Below are 20,470 nucleotides of genomic sequence, written 5' to 3'. Positions count from 1 at the left end.
CTTCTGTCCAAGTCAATGAATGGACTAAATGAATCTGTTGTTTCTGAGTTTATGTTGTTGGGACTCGCTAGTTCTTGGGAAACTAAAGTTTTTCTCATGTTGATATTTTCCTTGATTTATTTGGGGATCATCCTGGGAAATCTTTTCATTGTCTTTTTGGTAATTTTTGATTCTCATTTACATTCTCCTATGTACTTCCTGCTGGCCAACCTATCCCTCATTGATGTGGGGCTTTCCTCTACCACAGTTCCAAAGATGATTACAGACCTTCTAAATGAGTATAAGATAATTTCTTTCCAAAGTTGTATGACACAGATATGCTTCATCCACATCATGGGAGGAGTGGAGATGGTGTTACTCATCGCCATGGCATTTGACAGGTACACAGCAATCTGTAAGCCTCTTCGCTACCTGAACATCATGAACCCTAAAATATGTGTTTCGTTTGTAATTGCTGGCTGGGTCATTGGGGTGATCCATGCTATGTCCCAGTTTGCTTTCATTATAAACTTGCCTTTTTGTGGTCCTAATAAAGTAGACAGCTTTTACTGTGACTTTCCCAGGATCATAAAACTTGCATGCACAGATGGAGCCAAGTTTGAGTTTATTATTGCTGCCAACAGTGGCTTCATGAGCATGGGCACCTTCTTCCTGCTAATCCTTTCCTATATCTTCATTTTGGTCACTGTCTGGAAACGTTCTTCAGGAGACTTATCCAAAGCATTTGTCACTCTGTCAGCTCACATCACTGTGGTGGTTCTATTTTTCACTCCATGCATGTTTCTCTATGTATGGCCTTTCCCCACTTCATCAATTGATAAATACCTATTCATTGTTGACTTTGCTATCACCCCTGTCTTGAATCCTGCCATCTATACATTACGGAACAAAGACATAAAGATATCAATAAAAAGATTGAGCAAATGGGGACATTATGTCAAATTCTGCTGACTCAGTCTGGCTTTGGAGCTCTAAAACTATACATCCATCAACCTATTGGATATTTTCACTTAGGTTTCTGACACTTGCCACATCTGGAGCTGGACATAACATCTATGTCACTGAATAGATTTCTACTACTTCTGTAAAGCATTTACTCATCCCCTTACTACCATGGGAATTGTGAATCCACTATGATATGGGTTATTTTATCAGACAGCATTACTATCTACTAAATATTTATAATTGAAATTATGATCATTTTTACAATAGAAGGATATAATTACATCTCTTCTGCTTCCCACAGGGTTGCAAATGAACTGCCAACTAGCTCTGGAGAACGTTAGGAATCATTATATCAAATATATGTGAGACTAGTAATTCTATGTAGTTTACTCAGTTTGTACTCCTTGAGAAGATCCAAAGTCAAAATTTGATTGTAATTTATTTGAAAGCTGATTTTTGGAAACAACATCATTAATGAATTGGAAAGTGAGACGGAGACGTGAAGGATGTTTATGTTGATAAATGTAATGGATTCGAGCTTATCATGGTCCTCTGGGGGACTCTATAAACTGTGGCTTAGAATTGTCCTAATTTAAGGTAAAGGAAGCTAGAGTACTTTTTAATTTTCATAGAGTGCATTAACTTCTTGGTATGTCCACTCTCCCCACATATAATACTGTGCATTATAGGAATATGTCAGGTAGACTTTCAGATGCTGGCAGTAGAGAACCACCTCCGTGTTTGGTAACAAATGCCAAGGCATATCCCACTTTTCAAAGATACTTGATCTGTATTAAACGTCACTTCATCCTGCTATAGATTTTTAAAGCAGCAACTGGATAAGATAATTCTGGGTTGAAAAATCACTATTTTAAAAGTCATTATGGATTTTCACTCAGTTCATGCTTACTGACCTCATGTTATTTGGTTTCTATTAAGGCCTAGCAACTAGCCAGAAATGTTTGTTTTCTTTTTTTTTTCTTTCTTTCTTTCTTTCTTTCTTTCTTTCTTTCTTTCTTTCTTTTTCTTTTCTTTTCTTTTTATTTTCCTTTCTTTTTTGTTTTTAAATTATTTTATTGAATTACAGTTAATATACAGTGTTATATTAGTTTCAGGTGTACAATACGATTGAACATTTCTGTGCATTACTCAGTGCTTATCATTACAAAGTAGCTACCATCTGTCAGCAAAAAATATTATTACCATCTTATTTACTATATTCCTGATGCTGTGCTTTTCATTTCTGTGACTTATTTATTTTATAACTGAGTTTGTACCTCTTAATCCTCTTTATTTATTTCACCTATCCTCCCACCAACCTCCCCTCTGGCAACTATCACTTTATACTCTGTATTTAAGAGGTTTTTTTTTAATCCCTCTTTTTTCTTTGCTCATTTATTTCTTAAATTCCACATATGATGAAATCAGATGTTTTTCCTTCTCTGACTTATTTAATCTAGCATTGTACTCTCTAGGTCCATCCATGTTGTTGCAAATGGGAACATCTTATTCCTTTTATGACTGATTAATATTCCATTGTGTATATATACCATATATTTATCCATTCATCTATTGATGGACATGGGTTGCTTCCATATCTTGGCTATTATAAATAATGTAACAAGAAAAGGGGAGTATGTATATTTTCAAATTAGTGTTGCATAAATGTTTTCTTATTATAAGAAAGCTAAAGAGGATGGAAGAATATTTTAAATCATAAAGATCTGTACTAAGATCACCCATACGGGCTAACAAATTCTCCATGTAGTATCCATATGTGACTCAGTAACTTCAAATATCACTGTTTCTACCCTAGACCACTGGCCTCCTAGAAATTATCCCAAAGGGACAGGTCCATGAATTGGGGGAAAATATATTTCCCACTCTCTGGCATACATGTGACTTACAAAAGTGTCTATAACTTTGCCACTTCCTTCTCATCTGGTCCAACAGAATTATACCATTACTGTAATGGACGTGGATTATGTCCTCTGGAATAGAAAACTAGAGAGTTGATAAAGCCCTGAGACGGAATAGTGAATATATGTTGCTGTATCTGCCAGAAGAAAAAAATGCTTCTGAAAATTTTTGCTAATAACCCCCCCAGGGAAGACGGTAGAGTAGGAGGACCCTAAACTCACCTTGTCCCATGGATACAATTAGATAACACTTACATAAGAGTAAACAACCCAGAAAAGGACCCAAAGACTGGCCGAACATATTCTACAACTGAAGGTAGAGAGAGGCCATGTTGAAGAGGTTAGGAAGGGTGAAGACTCAGTGGGAACCTAAACCCTCAGATTTGACCACTAGAGTGAAGGAACTGGGAGTGTGAAAGGAGCAAGAAACAGACTACTTATACCAGGGAGCCTACAAAAAGAAGAGAAATCCCCATACCCTATGACCTTGAAAATCAAAGGGACCAGATTTCATGAGTGCTTACAACCTGCAGGACTTAGAACCTGGAATTTTAAAAATCCGCATACTCTGCTCTGAGAGAGCCCAGAGGGTGCTAGGAATCTGACCCACTGACCTTAAAGGGACAGCACAGAGAAGAGCTCACAGAGATACAGCTTGGAAGCAACAGTTTAAAAAAGGTGCCTGGAGTTTATGGGAGGAAGAGTCGGTTACTAATCTCACAGTTCTCTGAGGGACTTCTTTAGGAATAAAGGAGATGGTAGGTGCCATTTCCGTCCTCCTCCCCCTCATCATAAATACAGAGCCACCTGTGGGAACCAGCACTACTCCAGCACTCACTACCTAACTTGCTTACAGTACGCCCCACCCTCTTGAGCCAGGCCTGTCTTAGTATCGATGCTGTGGACTCCCTCCCCCAGAAGATGTGTACAAACTTTGCCAACACTGCACCTCTCCGCCTCCCACGTAAGATGCCCACACTTTGTTAAAACTGCACCTCCAGCCTGCACATGCTTTAGTGAATTACTGAACAGCTTGGCTGGCCCAGTCTCTACAACAGCTTCCTCCATATTGGAGGAGGAATTGCACACACAGCTTACAGCATCATGCTCCCACCCTGCCAGCCAGTCTCTGCAGCAGGTGTGTGTTCGCTGTGGAGGAGGGCCAGCATCACTTAGTTAAAAGTTTTAAGTTCAGGGGTGCCTGGGTGGCTCAGTGGGTTGAGTGTCCGACTTTGGCTTAGGTCATGATCTCGCATCTGTGAGTTTGAGCCCCGCGTCTGGCTCTGTGCTAACAGCTCGAAGCCTGGAACCTCCTTCACATTCTTTGTCTCCCTCTCTCTCTGCCCTTCCCCCACTCATGCTCTCTCTCTCTCTCTCTCTCTCTCTCTCTCTCTCTCTCTCTCTCTCTCTCTCTCTCTCTGTGTGTGTGTCAAAAATAAACATTAAAAAAAAAGTTTAAGTTCAATACACTACTTTCATGGGCAAGAGATGAAGGTGACTTTCCCAATACACAGAAACAGATACAGAGTATCGGAAAAAATGAAGAGTCAAAGGAAAAAGTCACAAATGAAAAGTAGGACAAAACCACAGCAAAAGACCTAAATGAAACAGATATAATTAACATGTCTGATAGAGCATTTGAGGTAATGATCATAAGGATAATCAATCGACTTGAGAAGTGAGTGAAGGATATCGGTGAGACCCTTAAGAGATAGAAAATGTGAAAAAGAACCAATTAGAGATGAGGAACACGATAAATGACATTTAAAATACACTTGATAGAATAAATAGCAGATTGGAAGAAGTGGAAGAATTAATTAATAACTGGAACAGAGTAATGGAAAGTAATCAAACTGAACAAATGATAGAAAAAAAATTATGCAAAACTAGAATAGACTTAGAGAACACAGTGACTCCATCAAGTGTAATAACATTTGCATTATAGGGAATTCCAGAAGAAGAGAAAGAAAAGGGGGCTAAAAATTTATTTGAAGAAATCATAGTTGAAAAGTTCCCTAATCTGGGGAAGGAAATAGATATCCAGATCCAGTAGACACGCAGAACCCCCAACAAAATTAACCCAAGGAATTCCATATAAAGACACATAGTAATCAAAATAGCAAAAATGTGATAAAGAAAAAAAAATTAAAGCAGAAAAAAAAAGACAGTTCCATGTACAAGGGAAACCCCATAAGAGTTATCAGCTGATTTCTCAGCAAAAACTTGACAGGGTAGAAGGGGTGGGCAGGATATATACAAAAGGCTGAAAGGAAAACTTCTACAGACAAGAATACTCTTTCCAGCAAGGCTATCATACAGAATAGAAGGAGAGATAAAAAGTTTCTCAGACAAACAAAAACTGCAAGAGCTCATGACCACTAAAACAGCCCTATAAGAAATATTAAAGGGGACTCTTTGGGTGGAAAATAAAAGACCATAAGTGAGAGTGTAAAAAGTAGAAAACAGTAAAAATAAGTATATCTGTAAAAATCAGTCAAGGGATTCACAAAATAAAGGATGTAACAGATGACACAATATACCTAAATGTGGGGAGGAGAGAAGTAAAGAACAGGTTCGAACTTAAGCAACTATCAACTTAATGTAGATTGATATATGCAGATGTTGTATACAAACCTAATGAAAACCACAAATCAAAAACAACTACGAGATATGCAAAGAATTTTTAAAAAAGGAACCCAAGGATATCACTGAAGAAAACCAGAAAACTATGAAAGAAAGCAAGAGAAGAAAGGATTAGAGCAAAACTACAAAAACAACCACAAAACAAGTAACAAAATGGCAATAAATATATATCTATCAATAATTACTTTGAAGGTAAATGGGCTAAATGCTCCAATCAAAAGACACAAAGTGACAGAGTAAATAAAACAGTAGGACTTACCTATATGCTGCCTATAAGAGACTCATTTCAGATGTAATGATACCTGCAGATTGAAAGCGAGGGGATGGAGAAACATTCATCATGCAAATGGATGTCCAAAGAAAGCCAGAATAGCATACTTACAGAAAGTATGTATGAATGAAACAGAACTTTAAACAAAGACTGTAACAAGATATAGATAGATAGATAGATAGATAGATAGATAGACAGACAGACAGACAAAGGACACTATATATTAATAAAGGGGACAATCCAACAAGAAGATATAACAATTGTAAATATGTATACACCCCACATAGGAGGACCCAAATACATAAAACAGTTAATAACAAGCATAGAGGAACTAATCAATAATACAACAAAATTAGGGGGCTTTAACACCCCACTTACATTGATGTCCAGATCAACCAAACAGAAAACCAACAAGAAACAGTGGCTTTAAATAACATGCATGATCAGATAGATTTAACAGATATATTCAAAACATTCCATTCTAAAACAGCAGAATACACATTCTTTTCAAGTGCATACAGAATATTCTCTAGACTAGATCATATATTAGTACATAAAACAAGCCTCAGCAAACTCAAAATGATCAAAGTCATACCATGCACCTCTTCTGAGGTTAAATAACATAATACTAAACCATGAAAGGGCCAACCAAGAAATCAATGAAGAAAACATTGGTTTCAGCTCAAGTCATGATCTCATCAAGCCCTACTTCAGGTTCTGTACTGACAGCATGGAGCCTGTTTAGGATTCTCTCTCCCTCTCTGCCCCTCCTCCACTTACTCTCTTCTCTCCCTCTCTCAAAATAAATAAAATTTAAAAAAAAGAAAGAAAGAAAACCCACAGTTAATATCATACTCAATGGGGAAAAACTGAGAGCTTGTCCCCTAAGGTCAGGAACAAAACAAGGATGTCCACTTTTATTCAACATAGTACTGGAAGTCCTAGGCACAGCAATCAGACAACAAAATGAAATAAAGGCATTCAAACTGGTAAGGGAAAAATAAAACTTAAATGTGATACCTGAATCATAAAATTCCTATAAGAGTATACAGGCAGTAACTTTTTGACATTGGCTGTAGCGATATTTTTCTAGCTATATCTCCTGAGCAAGGAAATAAAATAAAAACCAACTATTAGGATTACATGAAAATAAAAAGTTTCTGCACAGCAAAGGAAATAATCAACAAAACTAAAGGGCAACATACAGAATGGGAGATTTTTGCAAATGATATGTCCAAGATAGGATTAGTATCCAAAATATATAAAGAATTTACAAAACTAAATACCCAAAAGACAAATAATCCAATTAAAAAACGAGCAGAAGAAATGAAAAGACATTTCTCCAAAGAAGACATCCACATGGCCAACAGACACATGAAAACATGCTCAATATCACTCATCAAGGAAATGCAAATCAAAACTATAATGAGATACCACCTCACACTTGTCAGAATGGCTAGAATCAACAACAGGAGAAACAAATTTTGGCAAGGGTGTGGAGAAAAAGAAACCCTCCTGTACTGTTGGTGGGAATGAAACCTGTTTCAGGCACTCTGGAAAACAGTATGGAAGTTTCTCAAAAAGTCAAAAATAGAACTACTCTATGATCCAGCAATCACACTACTGGGTATTTACCCCCAAAATACAAAAACACTAATTCAAAGGGATACATGCTTCCCTATGTTTATTGTAGCAGCACTTACGATAGCCAAATTATGGAAGCAGCCCAAGTATTCATCAACAGATGAATAAAAATGACATCGTATATACTCAATGGAATATCATCTTGCCATCTGCAATGGCATGGATGGGGTAGAGAATATAATGCTAAGTGAAATAAGTCAGAGAAAGACAAATACTGTATGATTTCACTCCTATTTGGAATTTAAGAAACAAAACAAATGAGCAAAGGAAAGAGAGAGAGAGAGAAACCAAGAAACAGACTCTTGGTTACCAGAGGTGGGGTGGTAGGGGAATGAGTGAAAGAGGGGTGGGGATTAAGGAGTGTACTTACCAAGATAAGCACTGTGTCATGTACGGAATTATTGAATCACTATATTGTACACCTGAAACTAATATAACACTGTACGTGAACAATACTGGAAATAAATTTTTGCTAACAAATGTAGACAATCAAATGCATTTAGTAAATCAATAACTATGTACCAGAAACCAGATGCATAGTAATTTAATACAGCAATGAATTCATAGATGGAACAATAGGTATAATTGGCATTATCACCCGATTAAGTTTAACATAATACACTGTTGTTCTTGAAGATACATCAAGACTTCTGCACAGGTAAAATAGCCAAGTTGAAAGAAATTGTGGTAGGAATCAAAACTCTGCATCTTTGAGAAAGTGATGTCGGCAAGATGGTGGAATAGGAAATCTCAGCTCTCATTCCCCTACAGGAGCATTTATTTGACAATAACATACAGACCGAAACACCTTTTTGAGAGGTCTGGAATCCAGTTGTAGGACCTCATGTAAGCAAAACACCAAGGATAGCCATATTAAATTGTGAAAAAAGAGTGATTTCTCTTTGTGTAAGTCCTCCCCCCAAACCAGCATAGCTCAGTGCCTAGAAAGATCACATCAGCCCCATACTTTTCCCATGGAAGAAAGAGAAAGTGGAACTTACATCCAAGGACCACAGCCTTTTGTGCACTACCTGAGGGGCCAGTTTGTATCTTCCCTTTACAAGTGATGCTGAACCAGTATAGGTTGTATGCCTGAAGGAAACCAAAAACAGAGGGAAGGGGCAGATGGCTTGCTACACAAATAAAATGGAGAAAAGGGAGAAATTAATTACACTATAAGTGTTTTTTAAAATATAAACAAAATTAACAAACTTTTACCTGGACTAACAAAAGAAAGGCCAGTAAAAAAACTCAGAAAGAAAAATGAGATATTAAGACTGTTAACACAGAAATTTAAAAGATCATAAAAACTATTATAAATAATCACATGCCAACAGATTGAATATCCTAAAAGAAATGGTTAAATTCCTGGAAATACACAACCTACCAAGACTGAATCAGGAACAGATATCTGAACATACCAATAATGAGTAAGGAGATTGAATCACTAATCAAAAACTTCACAACAAAGAAAAGTCCACAACCAGATGGCTTCACTGGTGAATCTACCAAACATTCAAAAAAGAATTAACATCAATCCTTCTCAAACGCTTCCAAAAAATTAAATAGAAGGGAACATTTCAAACTCATTTTATGAGGCCACTATTAATATTTAGAAGGCCTTAATATCAAAAATAGACTAAGACATTTAGTTTTATTGTTTCCTTCACTGTGTAGAAGCTTTTTATTTTGATGTTGTCTCAATAGCTTATTTTTGCTTTTGTTTTCCGTGCCTCAGGAGATATATCTAGAAAGAAGTTGCTATGGCTGATGTCAAAGAAGTTACTGTCCATTTTCTCTTACAGGATTTTTATGGTTTCAGGCCTCACATTATGACTACAATAGACAAGTTATGGAAATAGCTTAAGTGTCTGTGGATTGATGAATGGATAAAGAAGAAATGATATATATACATACAATACATTACTCAGCCATAAAAAAGAACGAAATCTTGCCATTTGCAATGACATTGATAGAGTTATTAGAGAGTACTATGCCAAACGAAATAAGTCAGATAAAGACAAATACCATATGATTTCATTCACAAGTGGAATTTAAGAAACAAAACAAACAAGCAAAGGGGAAAAAAAGAGAGACGGGGGTAAACCAAGAAACAGACTCTTAACTATACAGAACAAACTAATGGTTACCAGAGGGGAGGTGGGTGGGGAAAGGGGTTAAATAGATGATGGGTATTAAGGAGGACAGTTGTGATGAGCACTGGGTGTTGTATGGAGGAGCTGAATCACTATATTGTATACCTGAAACTAATATTACACCATATGTTAACTATCTGGAATTTAAATAAAACATGTAAAAAAAACAGACACTACAAAAAGGGAAAACCATAGGCCAATATCCTTGATCAATATAGATATAAAAATCCTCAACAAATTACAAGCAAACCCAAATTCAATGGATTAAAATGATCATACACCATGACCAGGTGAAATTTATCCCTGAGATTTAAGGAAGATACAACATACACAAGTCAATTAATGTGGCACAGAACATTAACAGAATAAAGGATAAAAATCATATGATCATGTCAATATATGAAGAAAAATCATTTAAAAATTCAAACACCATTTCATGATTAAAGCTCTGAACAAACAAGACATAGAAGGAAATTACTTCAATGTAATACAGGCTGTCTATAAAAATCACATAATCAATGGAGAAAAAAAGAAAGATTTTCCTCTAAGATCAGGAACAAGGTGAGGATGCTCACTCACACACTTCTATCCAATACAGTACTGGAAATTCTAGCCAGACCAATTAGACAAGAAAAAGAAATAAAAAGCATGTAAGCCAGAAATATAGAAGTAAAATTATTTGTTTGCAAATGATCTTCCATGTAAAAAACCCTAATGAGTCTTCACACATACACAAAAAAACTATAGAATAAAAAACTGAGTTAAGTTGCAGAATGCAAAATCAAATACAAAAGATCATTGTATGTGTATACATTAACAATAAACATTTGAAAAGGAAATTAAGAAAACAAACCCATTTATAACACCACCAAAAGAATAAAATGCATAAGAATAAATTTAACCAAGGAGGTGAAAGATTTGTGCGTGGAAAACTCCGGAACACAAATGTACAAAATTAAAGTAGATACAACTAAATGAAAAGATAGCTCACATTCATGGATTAGAAGAGTTAATGTTATTAAAATGTCATTGTTATCTCAAGTGATCTACAGATACAGTGCAATCCCCAACAAAATTCCAATGGCACTTTTCACCAAAATAGAAAAAACAATCCTAAAATTCATATGGAATCACAAAAAACCCTGAATATGCAAAACAATCTTGAGAAAGAAAAACAATGATGGGAGCACCTGGGTGCCTCAGTCGGGTAAGCATCCGACTTCAGCTCAGGTCATGATCTTATGGCTCCTGAGTTCGAGCCCAGTGTGAGGGCTCTGAGCTGCCAGCACAGAGCCTGGAGCCTGCCTCAGATTCTGTGTCTCCCTCTCTGTCTGCCCCTCCCTTGTTTGCACTCTTTCTCTCTCTCAAAAATAAACACTGAAAAAAAAAGAAAAGAAAAAAAAATTAGAACTATCACAAATCCTGATTTCAAAATATATTGCAAAACTATTGTAGTTTAAAAAAAGTATGGTACTGGCATGAAAACAGACATAGACCAATACAACAGACTAGACAGCCCCAAAATAAACCCTCATATTACAGTCAACCGACCTTTGACAAGGATGCCAAGAATACAATGCACAGAGTCTCCTCAACAAATGGCATTTGGAAAACTGGATACCCAAACTCCAAAGAATGAAATTGGACCCTTTACCTTACGTCACACAGAAAAATCAACTGAAAATGAAATAAAGATTTAAGTTATAAAACTCCTAAAATAAAACCTAAGGGAAATGCTTCATGACATTGCATTTGGCAATGATTTCTTGAACATGACACCATAGACAGGCAACAAAAACAGAATAATACACAAGTGGAGCTACATCAAACATAAAAACTTCTCTACAGCAAAACAAACAAGTGAGTGGAAATGCAACCTACAGAATGGGAGAAACTTTTTGGAAACTATACCTCCCATAAGGCTTAACATACATAACTCATATGACTCAATAGCAAAAAACAAATAATCCAATTTTAAAATGGGCAAAGGACATGAATGGAAATTTCTCAAAAGAAGACATACAGATGGCCAATATATATATTAAGAGGTATTCAACATCACTGATCATCATGGAAATGCAAATCAAAATGACAATGATACCATTCCACATGTTTCAGTGGCGGTTATAAAAGAGACAAGAGAGAACAAGTGCTGGTTAAAAAAAAAAAAGTGGAGAAAAAAGAACTCTGGCACACTGTTGGTGGGAATGTAAACTGGTACAGAATTTTAGAAAACAGTACAGAAGTTCTTCAAAATATTACAAATAGAACTACCTTATTATCTAGCAATCTCACTTCTTAGTTTACATCTAAAAGAAATGAAATCAGCATCATTTCATTACAGAGAGATATCTACACTCCTACATTCATTGCAGCATTATTCACAATAGTCAAGATATGGAAATACCCTAATATCCATCTATGGATGAATGATAAAGAAAATGTTTTATATACATAAATGGAATACGATGGAGCCTCAAAAAAAGAAGGAAATCTTGCCATATGCAACATGGATGGACCTAGAGGACATTACGCTAAGAGAAATCAGCCAGTCACCAAAGGAAAAATGCTACATGATCTCACATATCTGAAGTGTCTAAAATAATCACATCATAAAAACAGAGTATAGAATGGTGGTTTCCAGGGGCTGGGTAGGGGGGAGGAAATTAAGAGTTGCTATTCAACGGATAACAGTTTCAGTTAAATAAGATGAATGAGTTCTAGAAATCTACTATACAACAATCTACCCTATAATTAATGATATTGTTTTGGACACTTAAAACTCTATTAGGAAAGAATATAAAGTATTCACAGATGAAGTATAAAGTATTCTTACTACAATAGAAAAAAAACAAAAAAAAAACTCTACATCTTTGAATCCACTGATGGTAGTGCTAATCTCTACAATTCTTTCTAAAATGAAGTATTGTTTTGGTTTCTTATTTTGATATGTTAATTAGGTCTAATTTGGCTCACTTGTGCTTTCTTATCATAACAGCTTTGACTTCATGGCTTAGTTAATCAATATTGGAATTCTGCCAATTTGTTAGTATATCTATGCCAATCTTTACCTCAAACTATAGACATAACTAAAGGGAGGGGAGGGTGGGTGATGGGCATTGAGGAGGGCACCTGTTGGGATGAGCACTGTGTGTTGTATGGAAACCAATTTGACAATAAATTTCATATTAAAAAAAAAGAAAAAATAATAATGGATTTAGGAAACCACAGAGCACACTGTGAGATGGGCACAGACAAAATTTCATTGGCCACCTGACCACCCTAAGCCCCTAATTTTTGACTGGTTGTCCACAGTAGCATTTTCATTCTCCAGAAATTAGTGACAGTTCAAAATCAGTGTCTAATAATGCCCAAAATTCTGATTATTTCAGAGTCCTTCGGGAGAAGGATAGGAAAAATATAGTATAAAATAGTGACTGTGTAGAAAGGTCCTCACTCAAGAGGACACAGTCCTCCCTTCACTCAAGGAGCTTTGGTTTGGTAAATCAGATCCAGTCTAAAGCAAATCTCTAGATGCATGGAACAAATTCCTTGTTGCCTAGGTCTGGGAATGGAAGTAAAGATCAACTACAAATAGTTGCAAGGAGTATTTTGGGGTGATCAAATTATTCTAAAACTTAATTATGATGATGATGATACAACTCTATAAATTTATTTGAAATTACTAGGTAGAACATTTAACTGGATAAATTTTACAGTATACATATTAAACCTCCATAAAGCTGTTAAAAATACCAAGTGAAACTTTCAAATCTAACTTTATACTACTTTTGGAACTCCCCTGATTTGTTCAAATACCAGTCCATTATTTCTCAAAATCCAAGTTAGAAATCCATTAAGGTATAATGTGAGAGTTTTCTTAAATTTGATAGTGATGCCAAAATGACACTATCAATGGTTCAGATAACTTGCAATAACAATGAATATGTAACAAACCTAAAATTCTATCGTTTGGGAAAAAATATTATCAGAGCACAAAATCACAGACCATCATCACATTGAACTGCTCAATTTCCCTGGATCTCTTTTCTGCAAATTGTGATAATTTACCCTTGGGAAAAGCAGTATGCACAGAAGACCTGGTTTCCATTTGAAGTAATTATGGACTCAATCCAGTCCTGCTATCCAGTCCTACTAATTGACTCCCTTCCTAATGGAATGAACTATTTATAAGTTTCTGTCTGAAGAAACGGTGGCGATTCAAAGGGGGTGTTAACTGTCTGTGTGTCTCAATCTCTTGAAGCTCCTGCTGAGTGAAACCTGCACCTGAGCAGGTACATATGAAGCCTGCTCTCTCACTCCCTAGCAACTGGTTACATTTTGTTACCAAACCTTCTTTCCTCTGTATCTCAAGTTTCCTTTTGTTCATGTGCTTTTTGAATGATTTTCACTCATACTGTTTTATGTATGTTCTGGTCTCATTTTCTTAAGTTCAATTGTATTATGAGGTGAATTTCTCTTCAAGGAGTCCTTATCAGTTTTAAATTGGTACATGAAGAGGCTTTAATTTTCCACCCCCTTTTCACTCTGATATCAGATTAATGGAAATAAAACATGATGTTTTGGCTATTTCATTCCAACTGAGCACAATCTGGCAGAGCAATCTATCTCTATGCTTGGAAAGCATTGAATGATCAAGTCTTAAAGATCATTAAAATTATTTTTTTAATTTATTAAGTACTTATTATATGCCACACCATGCTCTGCTGTTTTCCATGTATTAACTCATTTAATCCTCACAACACTATAAGATAAGTACTATTATCATCCCTATTTTACAGATGAGGAAATTCAGGGACAGAGAAGTGAAGCAACTCACCCAAGGACACATAGCTCATAAATCAAGGAGATGGAGATTCGAATCCAGGTAGTTTGTCTCCAGAATGTTTGCTATTAGTTACTATATAATATTGCCATTATAAAATTGCCCCTATTTCATTTTTCCTATTTCCCCTCACTAATTTCAAAATTTACTTTAAAAATTAGAAAACGCATAAATATTACTTGTAAAAACATAGAAAATAAGAGTCCATATTTAGGAAAAGATAAAATCACTCAAAATCCCACAAACTACAGATATTATAAAGTCTGAATATCTACACATATGCATTTACACTATATTTAGTGTTTTATAATCTTTTTTAACTTAACAAATTATATATTTTTTCAATTTACTTTATCCAAAGTTCTAATTTATGTCATGTGCATCAAAAACTCTTCTGAACATAGATTCAGGTGTATTTAAAAGTTTTCTTCCTTCTTCATGTACCAAACAGCTTTTCACTGGGGCTTAAAGCATGAAAAGTGTACTGTTCTTTTGAATTACTGAATTTTTCCAAATATCCCAGTGATGTTTTAAGCTTAGTATTATTTCCATAGCATACTTTAATACTTAACTGTATTTTGAGGAAAGTTCCAGACACTCTGGAATGACTATACACATTTTGTTTGGGGCAAAAAATAAAGAGGAAGGTTTGTACTTTTTCTTGTTTTACTGTATACGATTGAGGGTCTACTTGGGAATGTGGGGTGTTGAGGTCACTCTGTGAGGACAGTGTCATGACAAGGGAGTTGCAGATCTCAACCGGTTTCCATTCTACCATTTGTATGCAGATGTCAATGAGTTCAATCCCCAAAGTCATTTGCTGAAAATCTACTCTCCACCAAAATCTCCCACAGGGGCTTCTAGGCCCCTGATTTGTTTATCATGTCTTCTTGAACTTTCTACCATGAATGTTAGTGAAGACTATTATTTAATAGTGCCTACCTTGTGCAAGAAACTGTGCTAAATATGGGGGTATACAAAGTTGGCTAAAAGCCCTTTTTCTCAAAGAAATTATAGTTGAGAATGAAGAACTAACATGCAAAAGAAACTATAATATAGTATATTATAAAGAATATACAAGATATAACAATAGTTCATAGACACTACTCTTCTTAGGGTCTTCAACAGATACGTCTGAGTAGCTGGCATTTAATCTAAGTTTTGAAGGATAAGGAAAAAGGGAAGTAATACTTCTGTCAGATAGTTAAACTCATATAATGTAAAATTCTCACAACATTTTATTTGTTATATTTATGTTATGGACAAATAAATACCATCAGCATCATTGGCTAGCTTACCCTAGTTTACATAGCCCCTAAGTGGCAGAACCAGAATGGCAACCAAGTCGATCAGGCCTTATAGGCAAGTATGTTTCCACATAGTAATGACCAGGAATAACACAGTTGAAATCATATTCAAGAGCAGAGAAATGTGAAAAAATACAGTAACATGTTCAGTTTATAAAGGGTCTGATGTGATATGCTATTGAATTTTAGCTTATCCATGATAGAATCAGAAGATGAAATAGAAGAGTAACATGACCATATTTGATCTTTAGATAGACAAATCTGAAAGCAGAATGTAGAACATACTAAACGTAGGTAAGATTGGAGGCAGAGATATCATTCAGAAGGCTTTTTGGTCATTAAGTACAAAAAATATACAGACCTGAAATAAAACTGACAGTGGAAATGGAGATGAGGAGACGAAACAGAAATATTCAGAAGGTACAATTTTCCAACTGGCATATAAATTGAGAGAGGAGAAAAGGTGCCTCGAAGATCCCTGGATTAAGCATCTGAGAGAATGATCATGATATTTTCTAAGGGATTAAAAAGAGGATAAAATCATGAATTCAGCCCTTTTGCATTTTAATTTGAAAGTTCTTGAGTGATGTCCATTTATGTACTACAATACAGCCTTGGATATATTATCCTAGAGTCCAGGAATAGCGCTATAGATATAGAAATCTTCCATAAGTGGTGAGTACTTAAAACTACATGTTTGGAATTAAAAAAATATTTTACAGCTTGAGTCACATCAATACTCAAAGATAAGTGGGGGGAGGGAGTATTTTTTCTCACATTACAAGATATCAGAAGGTAGATCTTTGCAGATGTCAAAGACCATTTAGACTGGATTATTTTTCTATCTGTTCATACTACCGTCCTTAACATGTGGACACCCAGAGCTCATGATTACTGCATCTTTAGTCATCACCTTAATATTGAATTCAGGAATAAAAAGGCTAGACAAAGAGCCTTCTTCACATTAATCTTTATATTTTAATCTGGGAAATAAAACCTTTCACAGAAGGCATTATTCTGTATCTCATCAAGTCTAGGCTACATGCCCTTCTTACACCAATCCATGGCCAAGTCACATAGATTATCATATTTCACCCCAGGGCTAAGATAAGAACCTACCCCCCCCCCCGCCCCAAATTGAGAACAGATATGTGTTCTCTTGGCATGAACTAGTGTGGAAAATGCTTTGGGAATGGCAACATGTAACATCCAATGACGGAAGGAATTTCAAAAACAATGCAAGATCATTAGTATCAAATTTGGACAACAGGTATGTAACAAAGACTGAAAACATTATCATATGTGACATTTTTATATGTAGACTATTGTGTGCTGAATCCCTGGCAACTTCTCTGAAAGTTTTTTCTGGAGTGCAAGCAAGCTTGTTTTGGCTTGTTCAATAAATAGAATGTATATATTAAAATAAACTTACCTGAGAAGGGTTTTAGAGAGTAGAGGGAAAAAAAGGAGGATAGCCCACTCCCATCCTTCATGGATTTAATTTTTGAAGGAGAGATACAACGTGTAACACACCAAGGAAAGTAAAAAGTTCAGATGAAAGATGAAAGAAAATGGTTGATGCATCTAGACCCTTGAAAAGGACTACAGTATATTTGGAATGCTGTTGAAACTGGTATAGCCACTCTAGAAAACAGTGTGGAGGTTCCTCAAAAAATTAAAAATAGACCTACCCTATGACCCAGCAATAGCACTGCTAGGAATTTACCCAAGGGATACAGGAGTACTGAGGCATAGGGGCACTTGTACCCCAATGTTTATAGCAGCACTTTCAACAATAGCCAAATTATGGAAAAAGCCTAAATGTCCATCAACTGATGAATAAAGAAGATGTGGTTTATATATACAATGGAAATACTACTTGGCAATGAGAAAGAATGGAATCATGCCATTTGCAGCAACGTGGATGGAACTGGAAGGTATTATGCTGAGTGAAATAAGTCAGTCAGAGAAGGACAGATATCATGTTTTCAATCATATGTGGATCTTGAGAAACTTAACAGAAGTTGGGGGGGGGGGAAGGGAAGGGGGGAAAGTAGTTACAAACAGAGAGAGAGGGACGTAAACCATAAGAGACTCCTAAATATAAAGAACAAACTGAGGGTTGATGGGGGGAGAGGAAAATGGGTGATGGGCACTGAGGAGGGCACTTGTTGGGATGAGCACTGGGTGTTGTATGTAAGTCAATGTGACAATAAATTATATTAAAAATAAGGAGAATGAATTCTAAAGTCCTAAAGCTCTTGATACGGTCCTGGCTTTGCCACTTCATCCTTCCCAGGCATGGTTTCATTTGTGAAGTGGGGATAATAAAATTGAATTTATCTTTTAGTCATTGAGAGGTTTGAAAGAAATAATGTACTTACCACAATTCCCTAAATATAGGAGACACTCAAATCTGTTATCTGTGATCATTAGACTTATTAATTTTGGTTACATTTATTCCTCTTTTCTCTCAGATATGCAATATTTTATTTTATTTTTAGCTTGTCATTAAGTAATTTGTTTATTAAAAGTGATCATGGACTAATATGATAATCATGCAATAAACCATTAAAATTATTAAGCCTGTGTATCTGAGTTCCATTTAAACTTAAAAAGCCCAATGTAGGGAGTGATGGGATATGTTCAAATACTTTTGTCATGGTCATCTCTATAAGTCCAGTGAAGAAGGGAAATTTTAAGGGGCTAAGAGAGGTTCAGATAAGAGAATAGAGAATTAGTATGAAAGTATTAATGGGGGTGCAAGAGAAAAGCTGACATTTATGTGGTGTAAGAACACTTAGGGCAATTGTTAGGAAAATGATCTAGAATTCTTTGAGAAAAAAATTTTTTTTAAGATTTAGGTATGAGATGAAATTTAAGTAACCCCTTTTGGCTCTATCTGCAAAATTTACAGTCACATTTTTTCCTCACATATCCCCTTTATTATTTTAATGTTTATTTATTTTTGAGAGGGTGGTGGGGACACAGAATCCGAAGCAGGCTCCAGGCTCTGAGCAGGCAGCACAGGACTCTAAGCTGGCAGCACAGAGCCTGACGTTGGAGCTCAGAGCTTGAACCCATGAACTGCGAGATCATGACCTGAGCTAAAGTCAGATGCTTAACCCACTGAGCCACCCAGGTGCCCCCACATATCCCTCTCCATAATAAATTTTCTGTTAACTTTCTTTCTTCCAAATTCATTTTTCTTCTCTCAGTGAATTATATCTAACCTAATTAGCAAGGCAAATAGGGAATCTATCTTTCTGCCCGTGATGCTTACTGTTTTTAATTTTTATCCTTAGGTCACTTGAAAATCAGCTCTCCTGTCCCCGTCAATGGGTGGACTAAATGACTCTGCGGTCACTGAAATTGTGTTACTGGCCCTTTCTTGCTCTTGGGAGAAAAAACTTTTTCTTATTTTGATATGTTCTTTGCTGTATTTAGGGGTCATCTTGGGAAACCTTTTTATTTTGTTTTTGGTAATTTTTGATTCTCACCTACATTCTCCCATGTACTTCCTGCTGGCCAACCTGTCCCTCATTGATGTGGGTCTTTCCTCTACTACAGTTCCAAAGATAATCACAGACCTCTTAAATGAATACAAAGTAATTTCTTTCCAAAGTTGTATGACACAGATATGCTTCATCCACATCATAGGAGGAGTGGAGATGGTGTTACTCATCGCCATGGCATTTGACAGGTGCACAGCAATCTGTAAGCCTCTTCACTACCTGAACATCATGAACCCTAAAATATGTGTTTCATTTGTAATCACTGGATGGGTAACTGGGGTGATCCATGCTATGTCTCAGTTTTTATTTGTTATAAACTTGCCTTTTTGTGGTCCTAATAAAGTGGACAGCTTTTACTGTGACTTTCCTAAGATCATAAAACTTGCATGCACAGATGCGGCCAAGTTTGAGTTTATCGTTACTGCCAACAGTGGCTTCATGAGCATGGGCACCTTCTTCCTGCTAATCCTTTCCTATTCATTCATTTTGATCACTGTCTGGAAACGTTCTTCAGGAGAATTATCCAAGGCATTTGTCACTTTGTCAGCTCACATCACTGTGGTGTTTTTGTTTTTCACTCCATGCATGTTTCTGTATGTCTGGCCTTCTCCCCCACCTTCAATTGATAAAAATCTGTTCGTTGTAGACTTCGCTATTACCCCTGTCTTGAATCCTGTTATCTATACACTAAGGAACAAAGACATAAGGTTATCTATAAAAAGACTGCACAAAAGGATATCTAATTCCAAATTTTGTTGACTACATCTTTTTCAGGGAGCTCTAAAACTAAACACCCCACTGCACGCTGACCCATCCCTATATAAGCACCTCAAATTTAACATATCCTGCACAAACTTATCATCTGCCACTACTACTGCTACTAATTCATCTGTGAAGTATAAGACCATTACCAACACTATCATGAAGTTGTAAATTCATCATACAAAGAATTGATATTCTAACAGAGAATAGCATAATCTGACAACATTTTAATTTTGAATTTTTGGTTATTTTGCCAATAAAAATGTAATAACACTGTTTCTGCTATTCATAAGCTTTAAAAATAACTTGTAAATGTGCTATTATGAATGGATGAATGTCCATCACATTAAATTGCTGTGTGTGTGCTGTATGTATGTGTGTGTGTATGGCCCAATGGCTTTTCTTATTATTTTAAAGAAGACACAGAGACAAATTCAAGGCCCAGAGTTTATTTGGATGGGG

At 35.9% G+C, this 20,470-nt stretch overlaps 2 protein-coding genes across 2 annotated transcripts; both read left to right on the top strand.

The window, feature by feature from the left end:
- On the top strand, positions 1–951 carry LOC106969813 (olfactory receptor 4F15-like). The gene has a single exon (XM_015066349.3). The coding sequence runs from the start codon at positions 16–18 to the stop codon at positions 949–951; it is 936 nt and encodes a 311-aa protein (XP_014921835.3). The 5' UTR covers positions 1–15.
- Positions 952–19,069: 18,118 nt separating this feature from the next.
- Positions 19,070–20,086, top strand: LOC106969812 (olfactory receptor 4F21-like). Its single transcript, XM_015066348.2, has one exon. It carries the CDS (start codon positions 19,070–19,072, stop codon positions 20,003–20,005), a length of 936 nt encoding a protein of 311 aa, XP_014921834.2. The 3' UTR covers positions 20,006–20,086.
- The last annotated feature ends 384 nt before the right edge of the window (positions 20,087–20,470 follow it).

Source organism: Acinonyx jubatus, chromosome B3 (assembly GCF_027475565.1).
Source record: "Acinonyx jubatus isolate Ajub_Pintada_27869175 chromosome B3, VMU_Ajub_asm_v1.0, whole genome shotgun sequence".
Taxonomy (NCBI): Eukaryota; Metazoa; Chordata; class Mammalia; order Carnivora; family Felidae; genus Acinonyx; species Acinonyx jubatus.
The sequence above is the reverse complement of the archived record's forward strand: the minus strand, read 5'-3'. Positions and strand labels throughout refer to the sequence as shown.